The sequence below is a fragment of the Giraffa tippelskirchi genome, chromosome 2 (assembly GCF_054371585.1).
Source record: "Giraffa tippelskirchi isolate mGirTip1 chromosome 2, T2T-mGirTip1v1.2.pri, whole genome shotgun sequence".
Lineage (NCBI taxonomy): Eukaryota > Metazoa > Chordata > Mammalia > Artiodactyla > Giraffidae > Giraffa > Giraffa tippelskirchi.
This window is the reverse complement of record NC_137276.1, coordinates 12,101,854-12,122,628: the sequence shown is the minus strand read 5'-3', so window position 1 is coordinate 12,122,628 and position 20,775 is coordinate 12,101,854. Positions and strand designations below refer to the sequence as shown.

At 47.1% G+C, this 20,775-nt stretch overlaps 1 protein-coding gene across 1 annotated transcript in view; it reads right to left on the bottom strand.

Moving 5' to 3' along the window:
• RGS10 (regulator of G protein signaling 10) overlaps nt 1–7,845 on the bottom strand; it is a 39,716-nt gene extending 31,871 nt beyond the window's left edge. The window contains exon 1 of the mRNA XM_081536198.1: nt 7,730–7,845. Coding sequence (XP_081392324.1) covers nt 7,730–7,778 — 49 coding nt within the window. The 5' untranslated portion in view covers nt 7,779–7,845. The remainder of the gene's footprint in view (nt 1–7,729) is intronic.
• Nucleotides 7,846–20,775: the final 12,930 nt, after the last annotated feature.

Here is a 20,775-nt window from a genome sequence, read left to right as displayed (position 1 = left end):
AAAAAGTTAAACCTATCTATCTAGCAGCTTTAAGACCACTCGAGTTAGTAAAGAGCTGTTGGTGATAACATTTGTTTGTTTCAATTTTGTTCAGCTCCGCACACTTGTCATTTAGATCAGCTGCAAAGCATTTTTGCAATGAAAAAAATAGATTTTTTTACCTCCTGGGCTCTTCAAAGTGTTTTAGATTTTCAGATTTTTGCAGGCATATTACTTACTTTTCAAGAAATTCATCTTCAAATGAGTCTATCATGGGCTAGTAGTAACCATTACACTTATAAATTATTCACAGCACACTGGGCACTAGCTATTCTGAGCTTTTTCCATAAGTTAAATCATCTTGTCCTCACAATGACCCTCTGATGTGGTTAAGATTATTACCACTTCACAAATGAAGAAACTGAGGCACAGTAACTTGCAAGGGTCACCCAGCTTTGAAAATGGGGACTCATGGTCTAAGCCCGGGTAGCCTTGGCTCCAAAACACAACACACCATTTGCCACTGGCTCGACTGCCATCTTTATTTTTGATATCTGCTGATCTTCACCCTCACAGAGGCCAGAACATGCCAGCCTTGAAAAGAATGGTAACAATTATGCGGGAGAAGATGGTGAAACTGAGTCTAACTCCTCGCAGACAAAATCCCACACACGACTGGGCCAGAATCATCCAGCACATAAATACAACGGGCATACGCTTTCATTTACGTTGTTGCTGTTCTGTGCAGTCTCTGACTTCAGTAAAAGCTGTTATTGCAAAGCCAGTGCAGCATCCAGGTGCAGAGGCCTGAGGCTCGTTGCCTGTAGCATATTCTGTGATGCATTATTTATAGATGCTATGATGTCATATCTACCAGAGACCTTCTCCAGACATTAGTTCCTTGGAAATCCACATTCAAAAGGCATCTCTAACATTCATCACAACTGAATGCTTACAGTACAAATTCTTGCTATTAGTCTACAGAAAGGTCTGAGTAATGATCCTGAGAAATTTCCCCAAGCCAAAGATTTTAGCAAAATCTCAATATCCAGCTTCCTCAAAAGCAGAGTCAACTTACATCCTCAAAGGGTTTGTCAAAGGCACCCCCCCCACACAAATGCATGGCGTATTTTTAAAAAATAAACATTCAAGCCCAGGAAAAGGCAAAAACATTAGCTCTAAATTCTAAAGTGGTTCGTAATACACACATAAACACACACACACACACCAGACTCCTTTAAAATACTCAGGGAAAGTACACACCCCACAAAACTTATTCAAAACCTTGTATCACCTACATCACGTCAAACATTACATTTTTTAAAAAGTCATCCCAACTTAGAAGCGGAGAATCCGTTTTTAAAATTGGTGATCCATGGAAGGCTCCAGAGAAACTGGGTCATGGAAACCCTCTATCTAAATATTCCTTAAGTGTTTATCAGCTCCAGTATCTAGCTTCTGAGAATAACGACCCTTCAGGCATGCAATTCCCTTGGTGGGGAGGTTTGCGTGAACTGCCATTAGCAGAAAATAAAAACGTTTTGAAATAATCATACTAACAGAAAGCATCAAAGACCAGAGCAGGCCCACAGGCTGGAGAGGTCAGCTCAGAAAAGGCCTCATTGACATTTTCCCACGAGGTCTGAAGCCTCAAATAAAAAAAAAGCCGAGGGCTCAGCGACCCCCAAAAAGGCCCCCTGTGCACCTGTGTCTGTACCACACACCCCCGACCCTACTTTGCCTGCCAGCCCCCAGCGATGACTGAGTGGAGGCCATATCACCTCCAGGGATGGGGACCCTCCTTACGTGCCATGCCTTGGGGTCCGCCTGGGGACATCCACGCAGCCCCACACTCCGCTGTCTTCTCAGAGATGCATTACGAGACGGGCAGGGGCTACGGGGCTCCTGAGCACCCTTGGGTCCAGAGGAAAAACAAGCCTCAACATCCTCTTTTGAGTGGACTAAACAACAGATGGCCACTGGTTTCCAGTTTCTACCAGAGGGAAGGAAATAAGAACGCCAGACTGTTATTTGTAGCCTCCTAGAGTCCTCACTTTCTAGGCAAAAGACCAGAAAAAATAAAAACTCCCCAAGAGCCCAGTTCTGGAGGTGAAAGTAAAGACCCTGACAGCGTTTTTTCTCACTTTCCAGAAGCCCCTGTGCTTCCTCTGGAACCAGTTATTGTTCAGTTGCTAAGTCATGTCTGACTCTTTGCGACCCCATGGACTGCAGCATGCCAGACTTCCCTGTCCTTCACTGTCTCCCGAAGTTGACTCAGACTCACGTCCATTGAGTCAGTGATGCCATCCAACCATCTCATTCTCTGTCGCCCCCTCTCCTCCTGCCCTCAATCTTTCCCAGCATCAGGGGACCAGACATGTATGCAGAAATGTGCCCTCGCTCTCCCCTGGACCCTGGTGGTTTAGTCCCTAAGTCGAGTCTGACTCTTGTGACCACATACTCTAGTCCTCCAGGCTCCTCTGTCCCTGGGATTCTCCAGGCAAGAATACTGGAGTGGGCTGCCATTTCCTTCACCAGGGAATCTTCCTGACTCACGGATCGAACTCTGGTCTCCTCCATTACAGGCAGATTCTTTACCGACTGAGCCACCAGGGAAGACCCACCCCCAACCCCAGCCCCTACATCGGGGCAAATAAGCAACTTTTTCCCTCCACTGTCAGTAGGGTAGACTGTGTATTTCTTGAGAGTAAGAGTTATGTCTTCCTCAGGGTCCGCAGTGCTTGGCATTCATGTATAGATTTACAGTGATAACTGTTTTCTGATAGATTGTTGGGGTGGAGAGCAAGGCAGAAAGGAGGATGATGGTTGTACAAAGATCCAGCATATACTGAACACCAGTTACGTCCCATCTCAACCCAACCACAACCCTTGGAGGCTGGGTCCATCACTGGCCCATTACAGATGAGGAAACCAAGGCAAGCAAAGGAGCAAGCCAGGAGCTAGATGAGCTAGGACTCAACCCTAGGCTGTCTAGCTGCAGAGGCTGGAAAGGGAAGGGCAGAGTAAGATGCAAGAAATAAAACGCAGGCCCTTTTTCTCAGGAAACTTAAAATTGACAGAGAAGATGAGGCCAGGCATTCCCTGATGGCCACTGCCTGCCTTGCCACACACTGCATGAAGTTTTCTTCACTGGTCCATGAAGGAATGAGAATGAGCAGGAGGAAATATTTACCAAGTGAGCTGTGTTGACCAAGTAAGGGCAGTCTTGGGTTGTCTTTTTTAAGTAAATAAATACATTTATTTACATGGTACAAAAGACAAGAGCTACAGTGGGACAGGACTTCCTATCTTCCCTGTCCCTCAACGACACAGAGCCTCTCACTAGAAGCAACAGCCTCTAGAAGATTTTTGTTATCAGGACAGTTCTTTATATGAGATTGTATCTTTCCTACTACTGGCGGTGTTGAAACATCCTTCATTTGTGGGATGATGAAGACGGTTGATGATGGTGGTGTTGGCTTTTAATGTCCTGACTGGAGAGGGAGAGAAAGAAAGAAGGAAAAAAGGAAGGAAGGATATGAAGCAAGGCAACAGAGAGGCAGGGAAGGAAAAAGAAAAGCCAGCACTTGACACTCACTCTCAATATTAATACAGGCGAGCTAAGAGGACAAAATGGATACTGCGTGAGGTCACACCAGCAGCTCTGGGCTCGGGTCAGAGATCTGAGTCTGTCTCAGATAGGCGGCTCCAGACTATCCCTGTCCCTTGGCGGTCTCTGCACTGTCCAAGAAGAGACAAGATGGACAGGCTGTGTTTCTGGTTCCGAGAGGGAGGGAGGCAGCAGGTCTGGAAGAGCGGGTCTCCTGGAGTTCTGGGAGGACACAGGACAGAGGAGGGGGGATGTCCAGCCACCCAGGAGCAGAGGAGATGGGGACCGGGAGAGAAGGCAGGCCAGATGAGGGGGTCCCTGAGCGCACCCCAGATCGCGGGCAGCAGAACCGAACCACAGGCACTGGGCAGGGCCCTTGAGAGCAGTGTACTTGCTCGGGGAGGGAAACTGGTCCCCGGAAGCCTGCAAGGCACTGTTTCGCCCCAGTGGACGCCTCCTGACAGCTCTTATCAGGGAGCCACTGCTGACGCCCACGCGGACCCCTCTGCCCCCCACTGCCACCCCCGGGGTTGTTGCCCTGGAGAGCTATCTGGGGGAAGCAGATGAAATGGGTGGGAGTAAATTTAGTACAATTTAAACAGCAAGTTCCCAGAGCCCAGCAGCAGGAGCCCAAGGGGATTGATTACTCAACCCCAGGGAGGGAAGTGACTCAGTTCACCCAGGAAACCCGAGGACATGGCCCAGCCCAGCACCTGCCTAGTTTCCACAATTTCTAACGGTGAGGGTAAAAAACACATCGGTTCCGATGCAAAGTCTGTGGAGACAAGTAAAGCGCCCCGAGCGCCTGGCACCCACCAGTCTGCAAGCTGCCTGTGCCCGTATTCAGAGTTGGCACCGAGGACTCGGCTGGCGTGGAACACGCACATATAAACGATGCCCCTCGCCCAGCCCATCCTCTCTGTCTCCTTCCTTCTCTCCGAACCCACAGGCCAGCCCAGTGATGTTCTGCAGGGAAAATTTCCCCCAGCAGCCAAGCCAGTCCTGCTGTCGAGTTGTTATAACAAAGACATTAAATTGTTATGTCAACTGTCATCTTTAAATAAAAACTTAAGCCCAGCAATAAATCTGCAGCTGGTCCCAGAGGTTTAATGGGATAATGTATAACAGGCTCGGGGCTGGGTGGGGGAATTCCCCCAGTGGTTCAGCCCTGGTCTGGTCGCACGGGGCGGTGGAAGGCTATGGCTTCAGGTTTTTTTTTTTCAAGTGAAGAGCATCCCAGGTGCCATCAGCGTCACAAGTCATCGTGGGGGGCAGGGTGGGTGCAGGGAATCGTCCAGGGTTCCTCACACTTCAGTGGCATAAGAATCAACTGAGCGCTTGTCAAAAATGCAGCCAACACTCCCTCCCACCTTGGGTGCCCAAGACAGAATCAGAGAGAGGAGGGGTCTGGGTTATGGCCTGGAAAGCTGCATTTTATCAGACCGCCCCCACCCCTTTGTGGTTCATGAACACACTGTGAGAAACCTCAGAAAGGATAACATTCACACTTTGAATCACACTTTGAAACTTGGAATTAAGGGTTTGGAGTGCCAAACCTCAGTTTAAAGACATGGTCTCCAACAAGATTTTGTGGAAAAATAGAAAAGGTTTGGAGTAAAAGGAGCTGGGAGGCAGGACTGCAGCCAGGTCCAAGTCAGGGTCCAGCAGGGATAGATTGAGTTTTTGTGGGGCCAGATGCTTATACAATTTGGACAGCCACTTTAGGAAAATAATTCAGAATCACCAAAAAAGAAAAAAAAAAAAGTTCAGTCCAGGGTCCCCTAGATCACTTGGCTGGCTTCCCAGTGTCTTTGCCTCGGGGCCCACATTCCCCCTTTCTCACTGCTGGGTGGTGATGACCAAACTAGCAGAAGCTCATTTGTCCTTTCCTATACAGAGACAGACATTAACCCTAAAAATCATAAAGAAATTAGGCTCCTGGAAGCCAGACATTTAACACCAATCCAAGATTTTTAGCTACTGATCTTTCTATCAGTGACCTAACCACATTTCATCAACCTTAAAATGTGTTACTCTGAAAGAGGTACATTCCACTGGTATCTCTAAAACTGCCCCCAGTCTTTCTAGGGTATAACCTGCACATATGCAACAGCGCCCTAAAACCATGTGTGATCCATAATTCATTTGTTCTATCTGGAAGACTTCACCCCAAAAGCGACCTGTGCAGGGATGTTCAAAGCAGCTCTATTTATAATAGGAAAAAGGTGGAAAAGATAACAGCTAGCCATTATACTCAGTTATGCCAGGTACTGTACTGGGGACTTTATATATATGTGTGTGTGTGTATACATAGGGGACTTTATATATATATGCATATATATATATATATATATATATATATATATATATAAAATACAGTATTTTTAACATCTGCTGATTTCCATGGTGGAAATGGCCACTGATAGCCAATTTCAAGCTACCTATGGTTTAGCAACCAGGTCCCAAATTTCCCATTTAGCAATGGACTCTGAGGTCAAGTAACTTGCTCAAGGCAGCTGAATGCTAGAGTCAGGGTAGGAACCAGGAGTGTAAGTAACTTCAGAGTCCAGGCTCTGACCACCACTCCTTTGGCCTGTGAACATCCAACAATAGGGAATGGCTAAATTGAACGGCTCAGACAGTAAAGAATCTGCTTGCAATGCAGGAGATCTCGGTTTGATCCCTGGGTCAGGAAGATTCCTTGGAGAAAGAAATGACTACCCAGCCCAGCATTCTTGCCTGAAGAATTACATGGATAGAGAAGCCTGGTGGGCTACAGTCCATGGGGTTGCAGAGTTGGACACAACTGAGTGACTATCACTTTCAAAGCAAACACCCTACAGGGGAATCCTTTGACTCACAGGCAACACAGAAAGGTTTACATGACCCCTAATACTAACACTAATATAAGCAATTTACAGTAACTCTATGGAGTCCTACTCTGAGTTGTTCTCAATATTAGAGGGAATAATTTGCAAAATATGATGGATGGGAAAGCAGCTTCAGCGTTTAAGGAGGGGTATTTTATCGCCATTCTGCAGATCCTTGTCTGCACAGAGATAGCGCACCGAGTAATGGAGGTGGGACTTGGACCCAGTCAATCTACTTTCAACTCATCCTCTTAACAGCAGTGTCCCTCATAAAATAAGACACGAGGTGAAAAAAAGATAGGGGCCAACATGTACAGACTCTCTTGGTACCAGCAGAAGCGACTCTTGGAGTGGGAGGTGGCAGAAAAGCCTCTGAACCCCAGAGTCAGGCTGAGCTGGGTTTGAAAGATTCTCCGTCCCCTAAGTGTGACTAGGAGCAAGTTACCTAACAGCTCCCTGGTGCGAGGACAATGCCTGTCTCAATGGGTTGCCCTAAGGGTGAAGAGAGAATTGACAGAACACGTACTGAGTCCCACTTGGAGCGCTCAAAGGGGCTGAGCTGAAAAGAACAAAATGGATGAGATGGTTGGAATCAAGGGCATGGTTTCATCTTCACCACGAGCTCTTCGTCCTATCGAATCGCTCCGAACTGTGGTTGGTCCAGAGTGACAGCCAAGCTGAATCCTTTGTAACGTCTGTTGTTTCCTGGCGCGAACTGCAGATGCGCCCTTCACCTGGTATTCACCCTCCTTCTCCGCCCTACATTTCGGCTCCTCGGCGCAGAACCGAAGACGCCCAGCAGCCCAGGCCTGCCGCCCAGTCGGATGCCCCGGGTCCGGGCGTGCCTTCCGCGGGCTCCGCGCGGGCATCTTTCGCACCAACGCCCGCAGCGGAGGCAGAGACCTCCAGAACTCCGTTCTGCTTTCGGAATCTGGAGCCCATACTACCTCCAAAGTTTGGAGGTGTTTTGGATCTCCTTTTTCTCCCAGACCATCACTAAAAAGAAAACGGCTGTTGTTCCTCCTTTCAGACAAACTTCCTCCCCAGCGCGCGTCTCGGGACTCAGCGCTCCCGCCGCGGCTGGGACCGCGGGGACGCTGGACGGAGCAGGGAGAAGTGGCGCGTCCTGCCCGGGGCATCGCGGAGCCGCGCCCGACCCCGGGCAGAAGGGAAGGATGCCCGGGGGGCGGGCAGCCCCGGCCCCGGTGGCTCATCTCTGCCCCTGGGGTCGCCCCAGTGCCCCGCCCGCGGAGCCTTGGGAGCCGCTTACCTGACGGCGGCCGCTTCCTGCTCAGCCGACTCACGGCGCGGTTAAACATCGCCGCGAGCACCCCGGGGAGGAAGGAGGAGCAGCCGGGCTGCTCGGCGGCTGAGCCCGAGGAAGGCGAAGAGGAGGAGGCCCGAGGAGGAGGAGGAGCTGGCTCAGCACCGCCCCGGAGCGCGCAGCCCCCACCCTGCTGCCCTCCTCCCGGCCAAGCGCCGCGTGGCGCTATCCGTGCGCCCTACCGGCCCGCCCCCGTGGGGGCCCCGCGGTCCCGCCCCGGGGTGTCTGGGCGGGCAGGGCGCACCCGGGTGACTCCCAAACGCCGGGAGTCCAAGGGCCCGGCCCAGAGCCCAAGAAGGCGCGCACTCGCTCGGAAGTGGCCCACGCCGCCCGAGACTTAGGAGCATTGCCCTGGCGGTTCACGGGTCCCAGGGATCCCTCGCCTCCTGGCGGGGTTCTCCAGAGATGCCGCCCGAGCCCCACCCAGCCCTGCCCGGATCCCAGCTCCAGCGCTCATCCCAGCCTCCCGCCCTGTCCCTGCAGCCCGGAGAAACTGGTGCGGATCCTCGGGCGCACTGCGCTTCGTGATTCCGCGCGCTTTTGCTGGGCGGCAGGTGAGGGTCACCTCCTGGTTCCGAGACCGGAAAGCCGAGATCTCGTGGTTCTGCAAAGCCCAGGTGCAGCCCACGGCCTTCGCCCTCTTGCCCTCGGGTTCCAGGATCCCTGCGCTCCCCGGCCGGCCCGACACCGTGGGCGCTGGGCCTTCCCACGGCCGCGAAAGCCGGCGGGGGCGTCGTCTGGACCCGGGCCGCGATGTCCGCTGGCGGAGAGAGCCGGGCCCGCGCCGGTGGGCGCCCTCTCCCGGGCCGCGCTGCGCGGGCACCGAAACTTGGGCGCCTCTTGCCCTTGGTCTTGAGGCTCCAAGGGCCGACCTCGGGGGAATTCCGTAGGACTCCCTCCAGTTTCAGCGCGGAGCGATGCCTCTGCCCGGCACGCCGGCTGGCTGGAGACCCTAACTTTGGGCGCCACTCACGTGGTGCACCTGTCGGCAGGGCCTTGGCGATCAACCCTAGAAATCACTCGGGCCACACTGAGCTCTGCTTCTGATTCCTCCTTTCCCATCGCCGGTCACCTGCTCCGCGCCGCCAGCTCATTTCTTCTGCAAAACAGCCCAAGAAGGGGTGTCATTAGCCCCACTTTCTTGAGGATCTGGTTTACGAGGAATTGTCTCTGGCGAGTCCTATTTTCCTCCTGTGAATCTGGCTTTGTCTCTAAATTGGTCTTTATTTTTAGCAGTACTAATTGCTATTTTTCTCAACTGCTCCCCAGTCGTCGGTCCCCCCTCCACCCATCCTTTCTCAAGATTTTCACTAGTTGGCACTTTCTTTTATATCTTCTGTTCTGAGCTTCCCATTCCGCTAATTTTTCCTCCCTCCCTCCACCCACCGTTCGGTCCCAATCCCACCCCATCTCTGGCCTTCTATGGCTGCTTCTCATTTCTGTCCCTCCCATCCCCTCCCCTCTCAAAGTATTTTCCTCAGAGTATTTCTAAGCACCCTGCCCCTCTACTGCTGGAGAGAAGCTTTTCTAGCTCGTGAAGGTTACAGGGGTTTTCAGCTGCAATTCTAGGAGACCACCATGACCAGGAACAGAGAGAACCATCTGAGAAGCTCGGTTTTTCTGAAGCCTCTCCTGCTGTCAGCCTGCTCTAGGCCTTCTCTTTCCTCTCGGTTGTAACAGGATGGAACCCTGGTGCTTAAATATACTGCTTAAATAGGCAGCAGGTTCAGCCATTGTAAGAGCAGGACTTCTATAGTCTGCAGAGTCCAACATCTAAATGATGCTGCATTATCATAGCAGGAACCAGGGAACTGTGCAGCACCTCCCCAAAAGCTCCTCAGGAGAGATTACAAGTCATCCTAACACAGGAAATAGGGAGACTGGCAACGGGTGAAAGTTAGGCACAGCTCAATGTTATGCCAGTTTCCAAGTCCACCCTCGCTGTGTCCTGAAAAAAAAAACACAAGAAAACCTGGCATGGCCTAGGACATCCATATTAAGCTGTTCTGAGCTAAAGACTGTGGCCAGGCCTTTTTGAAATGAAGGGGAAATGGAACAGCTTCAACTCACTTTAACTGTCCTGTTAGCACATCAGATAGTGAGTACAGAAATAAAGACCCAATGGGTCAACGTTCACAGTTTAAAATTTGTTTCGGGGCATGAAAAGACTGTCCTCATGAAATTGCTATAAATACTTGTCTCAAGTGTCTGAAGATCCAACATCCAGTTTTCAAAGTGCTGTGCAGAAGACCAACTATAGAAGTGCAGAGCCTCATGGTTCCTAAGGCTTGCCAAAAGAAAGTGCGCACACATACCCCTCCCACGTGATTCAAGTCCTGCCTGTGGTTTGCAGTACCTGAAGATGCTCTCCATCCAAATAGCATCACTCACTTTCTGTAGCTCATCTCAAGCCTTCACAAACATTGGTAACCAATCTAGGAAAGAAGAGGACAGTCGGCTTGGCTCTTTCCTACCCCTGTTGGTCTCACCTTTTGTTGAACCACTTTCACTCTGACCAGGCAAGGAGCAGGGGACTAGGATGTCTCCTGGTAAAGCAGAATTTCAGAATTATCATTGACTCTAGAGTTTGATAGTTTTTTTATTCTCAAAACCTTAAAAAAAAACTGGTAAGTGTGAATACCTTATAGTCTTTTATAATAAAATCGATCCCAGGTGGTGCAGTAGTTAAGATTCTGCCTGCCAACACAGGAGACACAGGAGACGTGGGTTCGATCCCTGGGTTGGGAAGATCCCCTGGAGGAAGAAATGACAACCCAATCCAGTATTCTTGCCTGGAAAATTCCACGGGCAGAGGAGCCTGGCTGGGCTACAGTCCATGGGGTCACAGAGGGTCGGACATGCCTAAGGGGCTGAGCACACACAGTAAAATGGAATATAGCTTAGAGTCATAGAGATTATTCTCAGCCTTTCGAAGCAGATGAGGTATAGTAAAATAAGTAAAGACTGAAGTGCCAAGCTTGGAATCAAGAGCCCTGGGTACCGATCTTGACCGTACATCAGACCAACGGTGTGTCTTTTGGATTTTTTTTGGCCGCACCTCGCAGTTTGTGGGATCTTAGTTCCCTTAGCAGGGGTCAAACCTGTGTCCTTGGCAGTAGGTGTGCAGAATCCTAATGACTGGACTACCAGGGAATTCCCCAGCTGTGCGTCTTTAAACACCGACTCCTAGGATTGGACAAGGAAAGGATGCCACCTACATTCTAAGGGTGTGGTGTTCACAATAAACAAGAATAAACAAGAAAGCATCCGGCACAGTGCCCAGAGCATGTAGGCACACAAAAATATACTGGAATCTGAATTACTCCCCCTACAATGCTGTTTTAATAAGTAATAAACTTTGGCTGAAATCAAGATTGCCGGGAGAAATATCAATAACCTCAGATATGCAGATGACACCACCCTTATGGCAGAAAGCAAAGAACTAAAGAGCCTCTTGATGAAAGTGAAAGAGGAGAGTGAAAAAGTTAACTTAAAGCTCAACATTCAGAAAACTAAGATCATGGCATCTGGTCCCATCACTTCATGGGAAATAGATGGGGAAACAGTGTCAGACTTTATTTTTAGGGGCTCCAAAATCACTGCTGATGGTGATTGCAGCCGTGAAATTAAAAGACGCTTACTCCTTGGAAGGAAAATTATGACCAACCTAGATAGCATATTTAAAAGCGGAGACATTACTTTGCCAACAAAGGTCCGTCTAGTCAAGGCTATAGTTTTTCCAGTAGTCATGTATGGATGTGAGAGTTGGACGGTGAAGAAAGCTGAGCACCACAGAATTGATGCTTTTGAACTGTGGTGTTGGAGAAGGCTCTTGAGAGTCCCTTGGACTGCAAGGAGATCCAACCAGTCCATCCTAAAGGAGATCAGTCCTTGGTGTTCCCTGGAGGACTGATGTTGAAGCTGAAACTCCAATACTTTGGCCACCTCATGCGAAGAGCTGACTCGTTGGAAAAGACCCTAATGCTGGGAAGGATTGGGGGCAGGAGGAGAAGGGGACGACAGAGGATGAGATGGCTGGATGGCATCACCGACTCAATGGACATGAATTTGGGTAGACTCCGGGAGTTGGTGATGGACAGGGAGGCCTGGCGTGCTGCGATTCATGGGGTCGCAAAGAGTCGGACACGACTGAGCGACTGAACTAAACTGAACTGAAACTTTGGCTTATATGCAGTGAAAGGTGACTTTTAAAAAGAAATCATAGGAAGTTGGCAGGGTTTGTAACAGCATGATGGAATCGACACACACAGTGAAGGCGGGAAAGTAAACTGTTACAACCTCTCTGGAAGGTAAGAGAGGCAGATGTGTTAAGGTGGTTTCTGGCAATATGTCTAAGAGCCTTGAGAACGTTTCCACCCATTGGGACCAGTGAATAATCCTACAACTGGTTGTTTATGCCAAAGAAAGGATAAGACACACAGAGATTTATTTATTTATTTATTCATTTTTAAACCTTTTTGGCTGTGCTGGGTCTTTGTTGCTGTGTGCTGGCTTTCTCTAGTTCCAGCCAGTGGGGGCTACCCTCCAATTGCAGTGCATGGGCTTCCCATCGCCACGGCTTCTCTTGTTGTGCAGCATGGGACTCTGGAGCACGGGCTCAGCAGTTGTGGCACATGGACTTAGTTGCCCCAAGGCATGTGGGATCTTCCTGGACCATGGACTTGAACCGGTGTCCTCTGTGTTGCAAGGTGGATTCTTAATCACTGGACCACCAGGGAAGCCTGAAGTACAAAGATTTAGGTGCAAAGTTGAACATCCTAACACTTCTTTTATCAGTGCTATTTATGGTAGCTATAAATGCCCATTCATAGAACAACTAAGTTACAGTGTATTCCTAGGATGGAATATTGAACAGCTGTAAGAACTAGTGAAGAATATTCGATGATGCAGGGAACATGCTTGTGAAGCTGTCATTGAAAAAAAAAACAGGATACAATTATAGAGGCATTTTTCATTGGGGGAAGAGAGGAAATACAGTATTATATCTATGGAGAGAAAGCTTGAAGGAAATGATTCCACAATGTTACAAGCATTTATCTCTGGATGCTGGGAAAATGGGTGATTTTAATGTTCATTATTATATTTTCATGTTGTATAAAATTTCTGTGGTGAATATGCTTTTCAATGAGAGGATGGGTTCAGTAGTTGGAAACTGATCAAAATCTCTACTAGCATTAATCTACAACTACTTAAGCCCACATCTTTGCATTAGTTGTGCTTTCTTTGAACTCTTAATTTCCCATGGAAGAAGCAAGCAGACATTGATTGCCTTTCCCAGCTTTGATCTCCCTTGCTTTTCAAGTCACCCATTCATGCCATATCATAGCTGGATCCTTGGAGATCAGCGTCTTATGCTGCAGATCAGGAAACTGAGACCCAGATGACTTTACCAAGGAGTGATGCTTGCTTTCCTGAGCCACTGGAAGGTGGTCTTCCTGGTTCAGCACTCACTGTCTTGTACCATGCTGCATCCATGAAGATGCACCTAAAAAAAGGAAGGGCTTTCTGTACATTTAAAATTCAAATTGGGATTCCTGCTAAGTAAAGGCAGATTAATTATAGCACCATACGGTCATACTTGTATTTCTCCAAACTCAACGCAAAAAAAAAAAAAAGTTCTCTGTTGCTCTATTTCACTGCAGCACTTCTCAGCAAAGTGCCTCAATGAGTTGCCTGTAGTCACTGTCTCCTCTCACCCTCCTAGACCTGTCCGGTCTGCTTGCATCTCCACCACCCCACGCAACTGCTCTTGCAAAGTCACACTGGCATCCCCCTTGGGAATTCTAACAGTCAGCTCCATCTCCGTCTAACTTGACCCACTCTCAGCATCTGACCCTGTTGATCCCGCCCTCCCTCTTGAACCACTTTCTTCCTTTGATTTCTAAAACACTATGCTTTCCTCCTCTTCTTTCTTTCTGCCACATTTCCTGTCCCCACTACCACCTCTCCTTCCTCCTGAAGGTGGGCACCGCGGGTTTTTTGGATCTCTTGTCTTGCACGCTTACTCCCTTGGCCATCCCATCAAGTCTCATAAACAAATAGACTTTGTTTTTCAGAAGAATTTTGGTCCCACAGCCCAATTAAACAGAAAGTTCAGAGTTCCCAGGTACCCCTCACCCACCCCTACAGCTTCCCCCAGCATCAATCTTCTCCCTCAGGGTGGTTCATCTGTTACAAGCAATCGAACCTGCATCGACACATCAGTTTCATCTAAGCCCATGCGAAATGCCGTTCTTAGACCACGGGACTCCCACGTTTCCATCTCCAGCCTGGTCTTGCCTGTTTGACATCTCTTGGAAGCCAACTAAGACATCGCAAACCAAGTGTGTCCCGAACGGAAACTCCTCTTCCCATCCACACCCACTCCACCCACGCGCAGCCCTCTCATCGCGACCAAAGACAGCTCCACCCTTGCTCAGGTCAATTATCTTGGAGTCATTTCTGATCATCTTTTTCTCCACCTCACATCAGAGTCCAAGGAACTCTGCAGGTTCTACTTTCAAAATAAATCCAGAAGCCCATGCTCCATCTCAATCTCCACATCACCCCCATCCAAGCCACCATCCGCTGCTCTGGTTCACTGCAGCAGCCTCCTGACAGGTCACCCTGCTTCCAGTTGCCGTGGTCTGTTCTGAACCCAGCAACCAGAGTGAGCCTTTCGAAATAAGGGACATCTCACCATATCAACACTCTGCTCAAAACGGCAGTGGCTCCCCATGTGGCCCCAAGACAAAGCCCAAGACCTTATAAACACCGACAAGACCCCATGTGACTGGGGCCTCTCTCCCCCTCTGAGCTCCTTTCCTGTTCTCTCCCCTCACTCATCTGCTCCAGCAAATCCTCCTCCTCACCCCTCACCCTCCCACCCCCAACAATCCCACTTCACAACCTTTGCTGGGGCGCTTCCCTCTGTCCGGAGCAGCCTGCCCTGGGTATGCATGGCGCATGCCCTCAGTTTCTTCAGCTCTTTATCCAAATGTTACCTCCTCAGTGTTTCAAAGGGCAACCTCACCCTTGAACTTCCACGCTCCGCTTTCCTCCATCCCTGCCCTGTCTCTCTGTAGCACGTACACCTTCTAACACACTGGACCTTACCTACTTACTACGTATGTCTATTCTCCATGGAGTCCTTACACACACCCTAGTCTCCATTCTCCCTAGAATGTCAGCTGCTGTCCGGACACCCAGAGGAGTGCCTGTCACACAGTGAACACCAAAGTGCTGATGAATCCAGAGGAGAAATACTTATACCCTCTCTCCCCAAACTCCACTAAGATGACAGAAAAGACATTACAAATAAGGTGTATTCGATAATAAGGTACACACCTGGGCTTTTCTGGTAGTCTAGTGGTTAAGAATCCACCTGCCAATGCAGGGGACACGGGTTCCATCAAGGATTCAGTAAGATCCCACATGCCATGGAGCAACTAAGCCCAGGTACCACCACTACTGAGCCTGTGCTTTAGAGCCCGGGAGCTGTAACTACTGAGCCCGCACACCCTGGAGCCCAAGCTCTGCAACAAGAGAAGCCACCACAGCGAGAAGCCATCACACCACGACTCGAGAGAAGCCTCTGCTCTCCAAAACTAGAGAAAGCCTGCACACAGCAACAAAGATCCAGTGCAGCCAAAAATAAATAAATTTTTATTTTTTTTTAAAAAAGATACAAACCTGCCTGACAAGGTGTACAAGAAAGAAGGCAATAATGGAAGAGAGATTTCTTCTTTTTTAAAAAAAATTAAAGTGTAGTTGATTTACAATATTATAAAATGCTAGCCAATCTGAAAGCCGACGGAGCAGCAGAACCTGCTCCAACAAGAGAAAGGAGCTTCTACCCAATGTGGGCAGCTGGGCGTCGGCAGGAGGCCAGTGTACCCTGCAGAGCCACCCGTGAGCTCTGAACCAAAAGGCATAGGGCCACCGACTACAGGACAGGCAAGGGCTGGAAATGGGTTTTGGATCAGTCTCCAAGGAGGCCTCAGGCTCCCTCCCAGCCCAGCCCAGGAAACCAGAAATGACCGTGGGAAATGTGGAGGCACGGAGGCTGTGGACTTAGGGACCAGGGGCCAAGCTGACGTGCAAGTGGGATTCTGGGCTCTTTGAGGGTGAAGTGAAGTTCTGCATCCTCAATTGGGAGGCCCCTTCCCCTCCCTGCACCAAGAAAGCCAGCAGTCGGGAGCCCTGGACACATTTAAAATCTCTCTTCAAATAAATATCAAAGTACAAAAGATATTAATATTTAGGGATTCCCCAAATTTATCACGTCTAACCAATCATAGAGAAATACACCATCCCATGCAGCTTCTGAGAGCTTTTGACATCTCCCTCTCAAATATGAGGGGTATGCGAGGATCACAGACATTCAAGGAATGCCTCCAGCCTGAGAGAGAAACCAGAACAAACAGAAGAATTCAGAGGAAAGACAATGGAGAGAGTAGAATAAATCTTTTTTAAAAACTGTAATTACCTGAGAGAGAGAGAAAAGCTATTGCATCCATAAAAGAAACAGAGCTTAGAATATAAATATAAAAACAATTATTTTTTAAAGGAGGGTGGAAGAAAAAGTCAAAGAAATATCCTAAAAATTAGAACAAATGAAACAATGTATAATAGGAAAGAAAGAAAACTAGTGAAGAATCAGCCCGAGGAATAGGAGTTCTAGAAAGACATTGCAGAGAAAATAGCAGAGAGGAAATGAAAGATACAATTCCACAAAATTGTCCAGACGGAAGAAAACTCATCTCCAAATTGAAAGAGCCCACAAAGTGGGCATAATGATATACCTACAACAAAGTACACCAGCATGAAATTTCAAAACAGCTCTTTTCAAAAAGCTTATGAAAACTGTACTGCTAGTGGGAATACAAATTTTTTTTTAAAAGTCAAACATATAGACCGTATAATTCAAATATTCCACTTCTCGGCATTATATCAGGAAAAATAAAAGCATATGTCTATAATAGACTTATACATGAATATTCACAGCAACTTTGTTTGTAATATCCTGAAACTGGAAACCACCCAAATGGCTATCAGCTGTTGAATGGATACACAGATAACCATGCAATAGACTGTTATTCAACAATAAAAAGGAGTGAAGCCTTGACATATACTACATGCAGGAACCTAAAAAAATATTTCACTAGGTGAAAGAACCATCACAGAAAACCACATATTGTATGATCACATTTAGATAAATTTCAAATAGACAAACTTGTAGAGATGGAAAGTAGATTATTGTTATTGCTGAGTCGCTAAGTTGTGCTGATTCCTCGAAACCCCATGGACTGTAGCCCACCCGGTTCCTCTGTCCATGGGATGTCCCAGGCATGAATAATGGAGTGGGTTGCTATTTCCTTCTCCAGTGGATCTTCCCAACCCTGGGATCAAACCCGCATCTCCTATATTGGCAAGTGGATTTTTTACTCCTGAGCCACCAAGGAAGCCCCAGAGAGTAGATAGGGTTAATTAACTGCTGTTAATAGGTACAAACTTTCTTTGGTGAATGATGAAAAAGTCCTAAAATTAGGTTATGGTGATGGCTGCACAGCTCTGTAAATATACTACAAGTCATGCAATTTTATGCTCTAAATAGGTGAATTCTGTGGTATATACATTTTATCTCAACCAAATTGTTGAAATTTTTTAATTGCAAAGATCAGGAGACTTCCCTGGTGGTCCTGTGATTAAGAATCCACCTTCCAATGCAGGGGAGACGGGTTCAATCCCTGGTTGAGGCACTAAGATCCCACAGGCTGCACTGTAACTAACCCCTCAAGCTGCAACTACTGAGCCCATGGATTCTGGAGCCCCCACATTGCAAGAAAGAGCCCTAGTGCCACAACGAAAGATCCTGTGTTTCACAACTAAGACTAGATGCAGCCAAAAATAAATATATATATATAATTTTTTTTTTAAAAGATCAAAACAGGTCACATACAAAGTTTCAGAAATCAAATTGTTGGGACTTCCCTGGTGGTCCAGTGGCTAAGACTCCACGCTCCCAATGCAGGGGGCCTGGGTTTTATCCCTGGTCAGGGAACTGGATCCTCCATGTAGCAACTAAGAGTTTGCAGGTCGCAACTAAAGATTCCGCATGCCACAATGAAGACCCAGCAAAGCCAAATAAATAAATATTAAAAAAGAAATCAAATTGTCATTGAACTTCTTGGAAAACTACTGGAGGATATTCTACAACAATATGAAGTGAAGTGAAAGTCACTCAGTCATGTCTGACTCTTTGTGAGCCCATGGACTGTAGCTGGCCAGGCTCCTCTGTCCATGGAATTCTCCAGGCAAGAATACTGGAGTGGGCTGCCTTTCCCTTCTCCAGGGGATCTTCCTGACCCAGGGATAGAACTCAGGTCTCCTGCATTGCAGGCAGATTCTTTACCATCTGAGCCACCCGGGAAGCCCCTATAATATGAGAAAATGCAAAAAGAAAGGAAAACACAGGCTTCTGGGAACAGGGAACCCAATCCCAAAGACACACAAAGTGCCTGTAGAGATGCTGGACAGTGTGGTAAGGCTTTCTAATATGGTTGCCTTAAGAGACAACAGGATTGTATATCATTCTTGTTATATGGAAGTAAATAAAAGACTGAAAAAATAGGACTGGAATGGTCTTCAGGCTCCTGGTGCTCTTCTACATGTGCCTCATATAAGTACATCATGTGAAATGCCGGGCTGGATGAAGCACAAGCTGGAATCAAGATTGCCAGGAGAACTATCAATAACCTCAGATATGCAGATGACACCACCTTTATGGCAGAAAGCGAGAAGAACTAAAGAGCCTTTTGATGAAAGTGAAAGAGGAGAGTGAAAAACCTGGTTTAAAATTCAACATTCAGAAAATTAAGATCATGGCATCCGGTCCCATCACTTCATGCCAAATAGATGGGGAGACAATGGAAATCGTGAGAGACTTTATTTTGGGGGCTCCAAAATCACTGCAGATGGTGACTGCAGCCATGAAATTAAAAGGCACTTGCTCCTTGGAAGAAAAGCTATGACCAACCTAGACAGCATATTAAAAAGAGAGACATTACTTTACCAACAAATGTCCATCTAGTCAAAGCTATGGTTTTTCCAGTAGTCATGTATGGATGTGAGAGCTGGACCATTGGACAGCAAGGAGATCCAACCAGTCCATCCTAAAGGAAATCAGTCCTGAATATTCATTGGAAGGACTGATGCTGAAGCTGAAACTCCAATAATTTGGCCACCTGATGGGAAGAACTGACTCATTGGAAAAGAACCTGACACTGGGAAAGATGGAAGGCAGGAGAAGGGGATGACAGAGGATGAGATGGTTGGATGGCATCACTGACGCAATGGACATGAGTTTCAGTAGGCTCTGGGAGTTGGTGATGGACAGGGAAGCCTGACGTGCAGCAGTCCACGGGGTTGCAAAGAGTCAGACACGACTGAGCGACTGAACTGAACTGAACATATGAAAAAACAATTTTAAAAATTACTATCCCTAGTGTCTACTTTGTAACACTGTTTCCTCATCTTATTTTTAAATATTAAAAGAGAAAAGGGTTTGGCATTTCCAAACCCTTAAAATTAAGGGTTAAATCTTTAAACCCTTAAAATTCAGATGAAAAATGCTCTCTGAAAGGCCAAAAAGGAAAAGAAAATGTGGACGGAAGTGCATTAGTGCACACAAACTCACACGTGCACATATGAGGCATGACCACGGGTAAAGAATTTGCCTGAAATGCAGGAGACAAGGGTTCTATCCCTGGGTGAGGAAGATCCCCTGGAGAAGGGAATGGCTACCCACTCTGGTATCCTTGCCTGGGAAATCCCATGGACAGAGAAGCCTGGCAGACTACCGTCCATGGGATTGCAAAAAGTCAGACACAACCCAGCCACTAACATTATAATACTGGGTTTTTTGAACAATTGTATTGCAACCCATCTCCCACTAAGTGTGGTCCCTTCAGTGTGGTCCTGCAGATGTTCTCCTGAGACAACCGGTTGCCACCACTGCTCAGACCTTTTAAAAAACCTCTCCTTCGGTATATCTAAGAGCAAACAATGTGGACTTAACTAGTTTTAGGAAACTGCTAAAAGCTATTTGATGAAAAGCAGAAGAACGAGGAGGGTGATACAGTGGTGAAATGCTAGTGGTGAGACACTCTAAAATAACTGGGCCAATTTACTCTCGAAAATGACTTCATAAGAATCCACATTTGGGAAGAGGATTATGGGTGACTACTTTTTAAGACAAGCATATTCTTCACATTTTGGATATATAAAATCTAGCGTGATTAAAAGAAATTCACTTTATGAAAGCAAAAAGTTACATTACTGAAGTTTATGGCCATCATATAACATACTCACAAATGTTCCTTGGTACTTAGTAAAAACAATGGGCATTTTGTACTAATCAGTCCACTTAGAATTCCATGAAAAACATTTACAAAATTATTTTTTAACCCAAGCCTAATTGATATTGAAATATACAAAAGTTTTAATGATTTCGATTAAAAGTCTTATTATTCCTCTATACATATGAACTAATCTCCAGAATGCTTTTAAAAATTCTAAATCCCAACCAAGAAAGTTAGCAAGTAATCTTCAAAAGACAGATTATTTATCAAGACATTCCCATTTACCATTTCCAAGTACCATTTGATCAGCCAAGTTTCACCTAAAAGTTATTTTATAGCTGTTCTGTATGTTGTTGAAGAAAATGTTAAAAAAAAATGGTGGTAAACACGTAAGAAATTCATCTGACAAAATACAGGGACTATAGATCATGTTCTTGCTTAAATTTTAGTCAGAAACTTTTTTGAATCACTGCTTCTTAGATATTCTTTGGCCAAGTTCTCAGAAAGTGTAGTTTGGCTCACCAGCTTCATATTTTTATCAGATATTAAAGGAACATTAAATGTAGAAAAACTTATGGTTACCAAGGGGATTGGAGGGATAAATTGGGAGATTGGGAGGGACATATACAC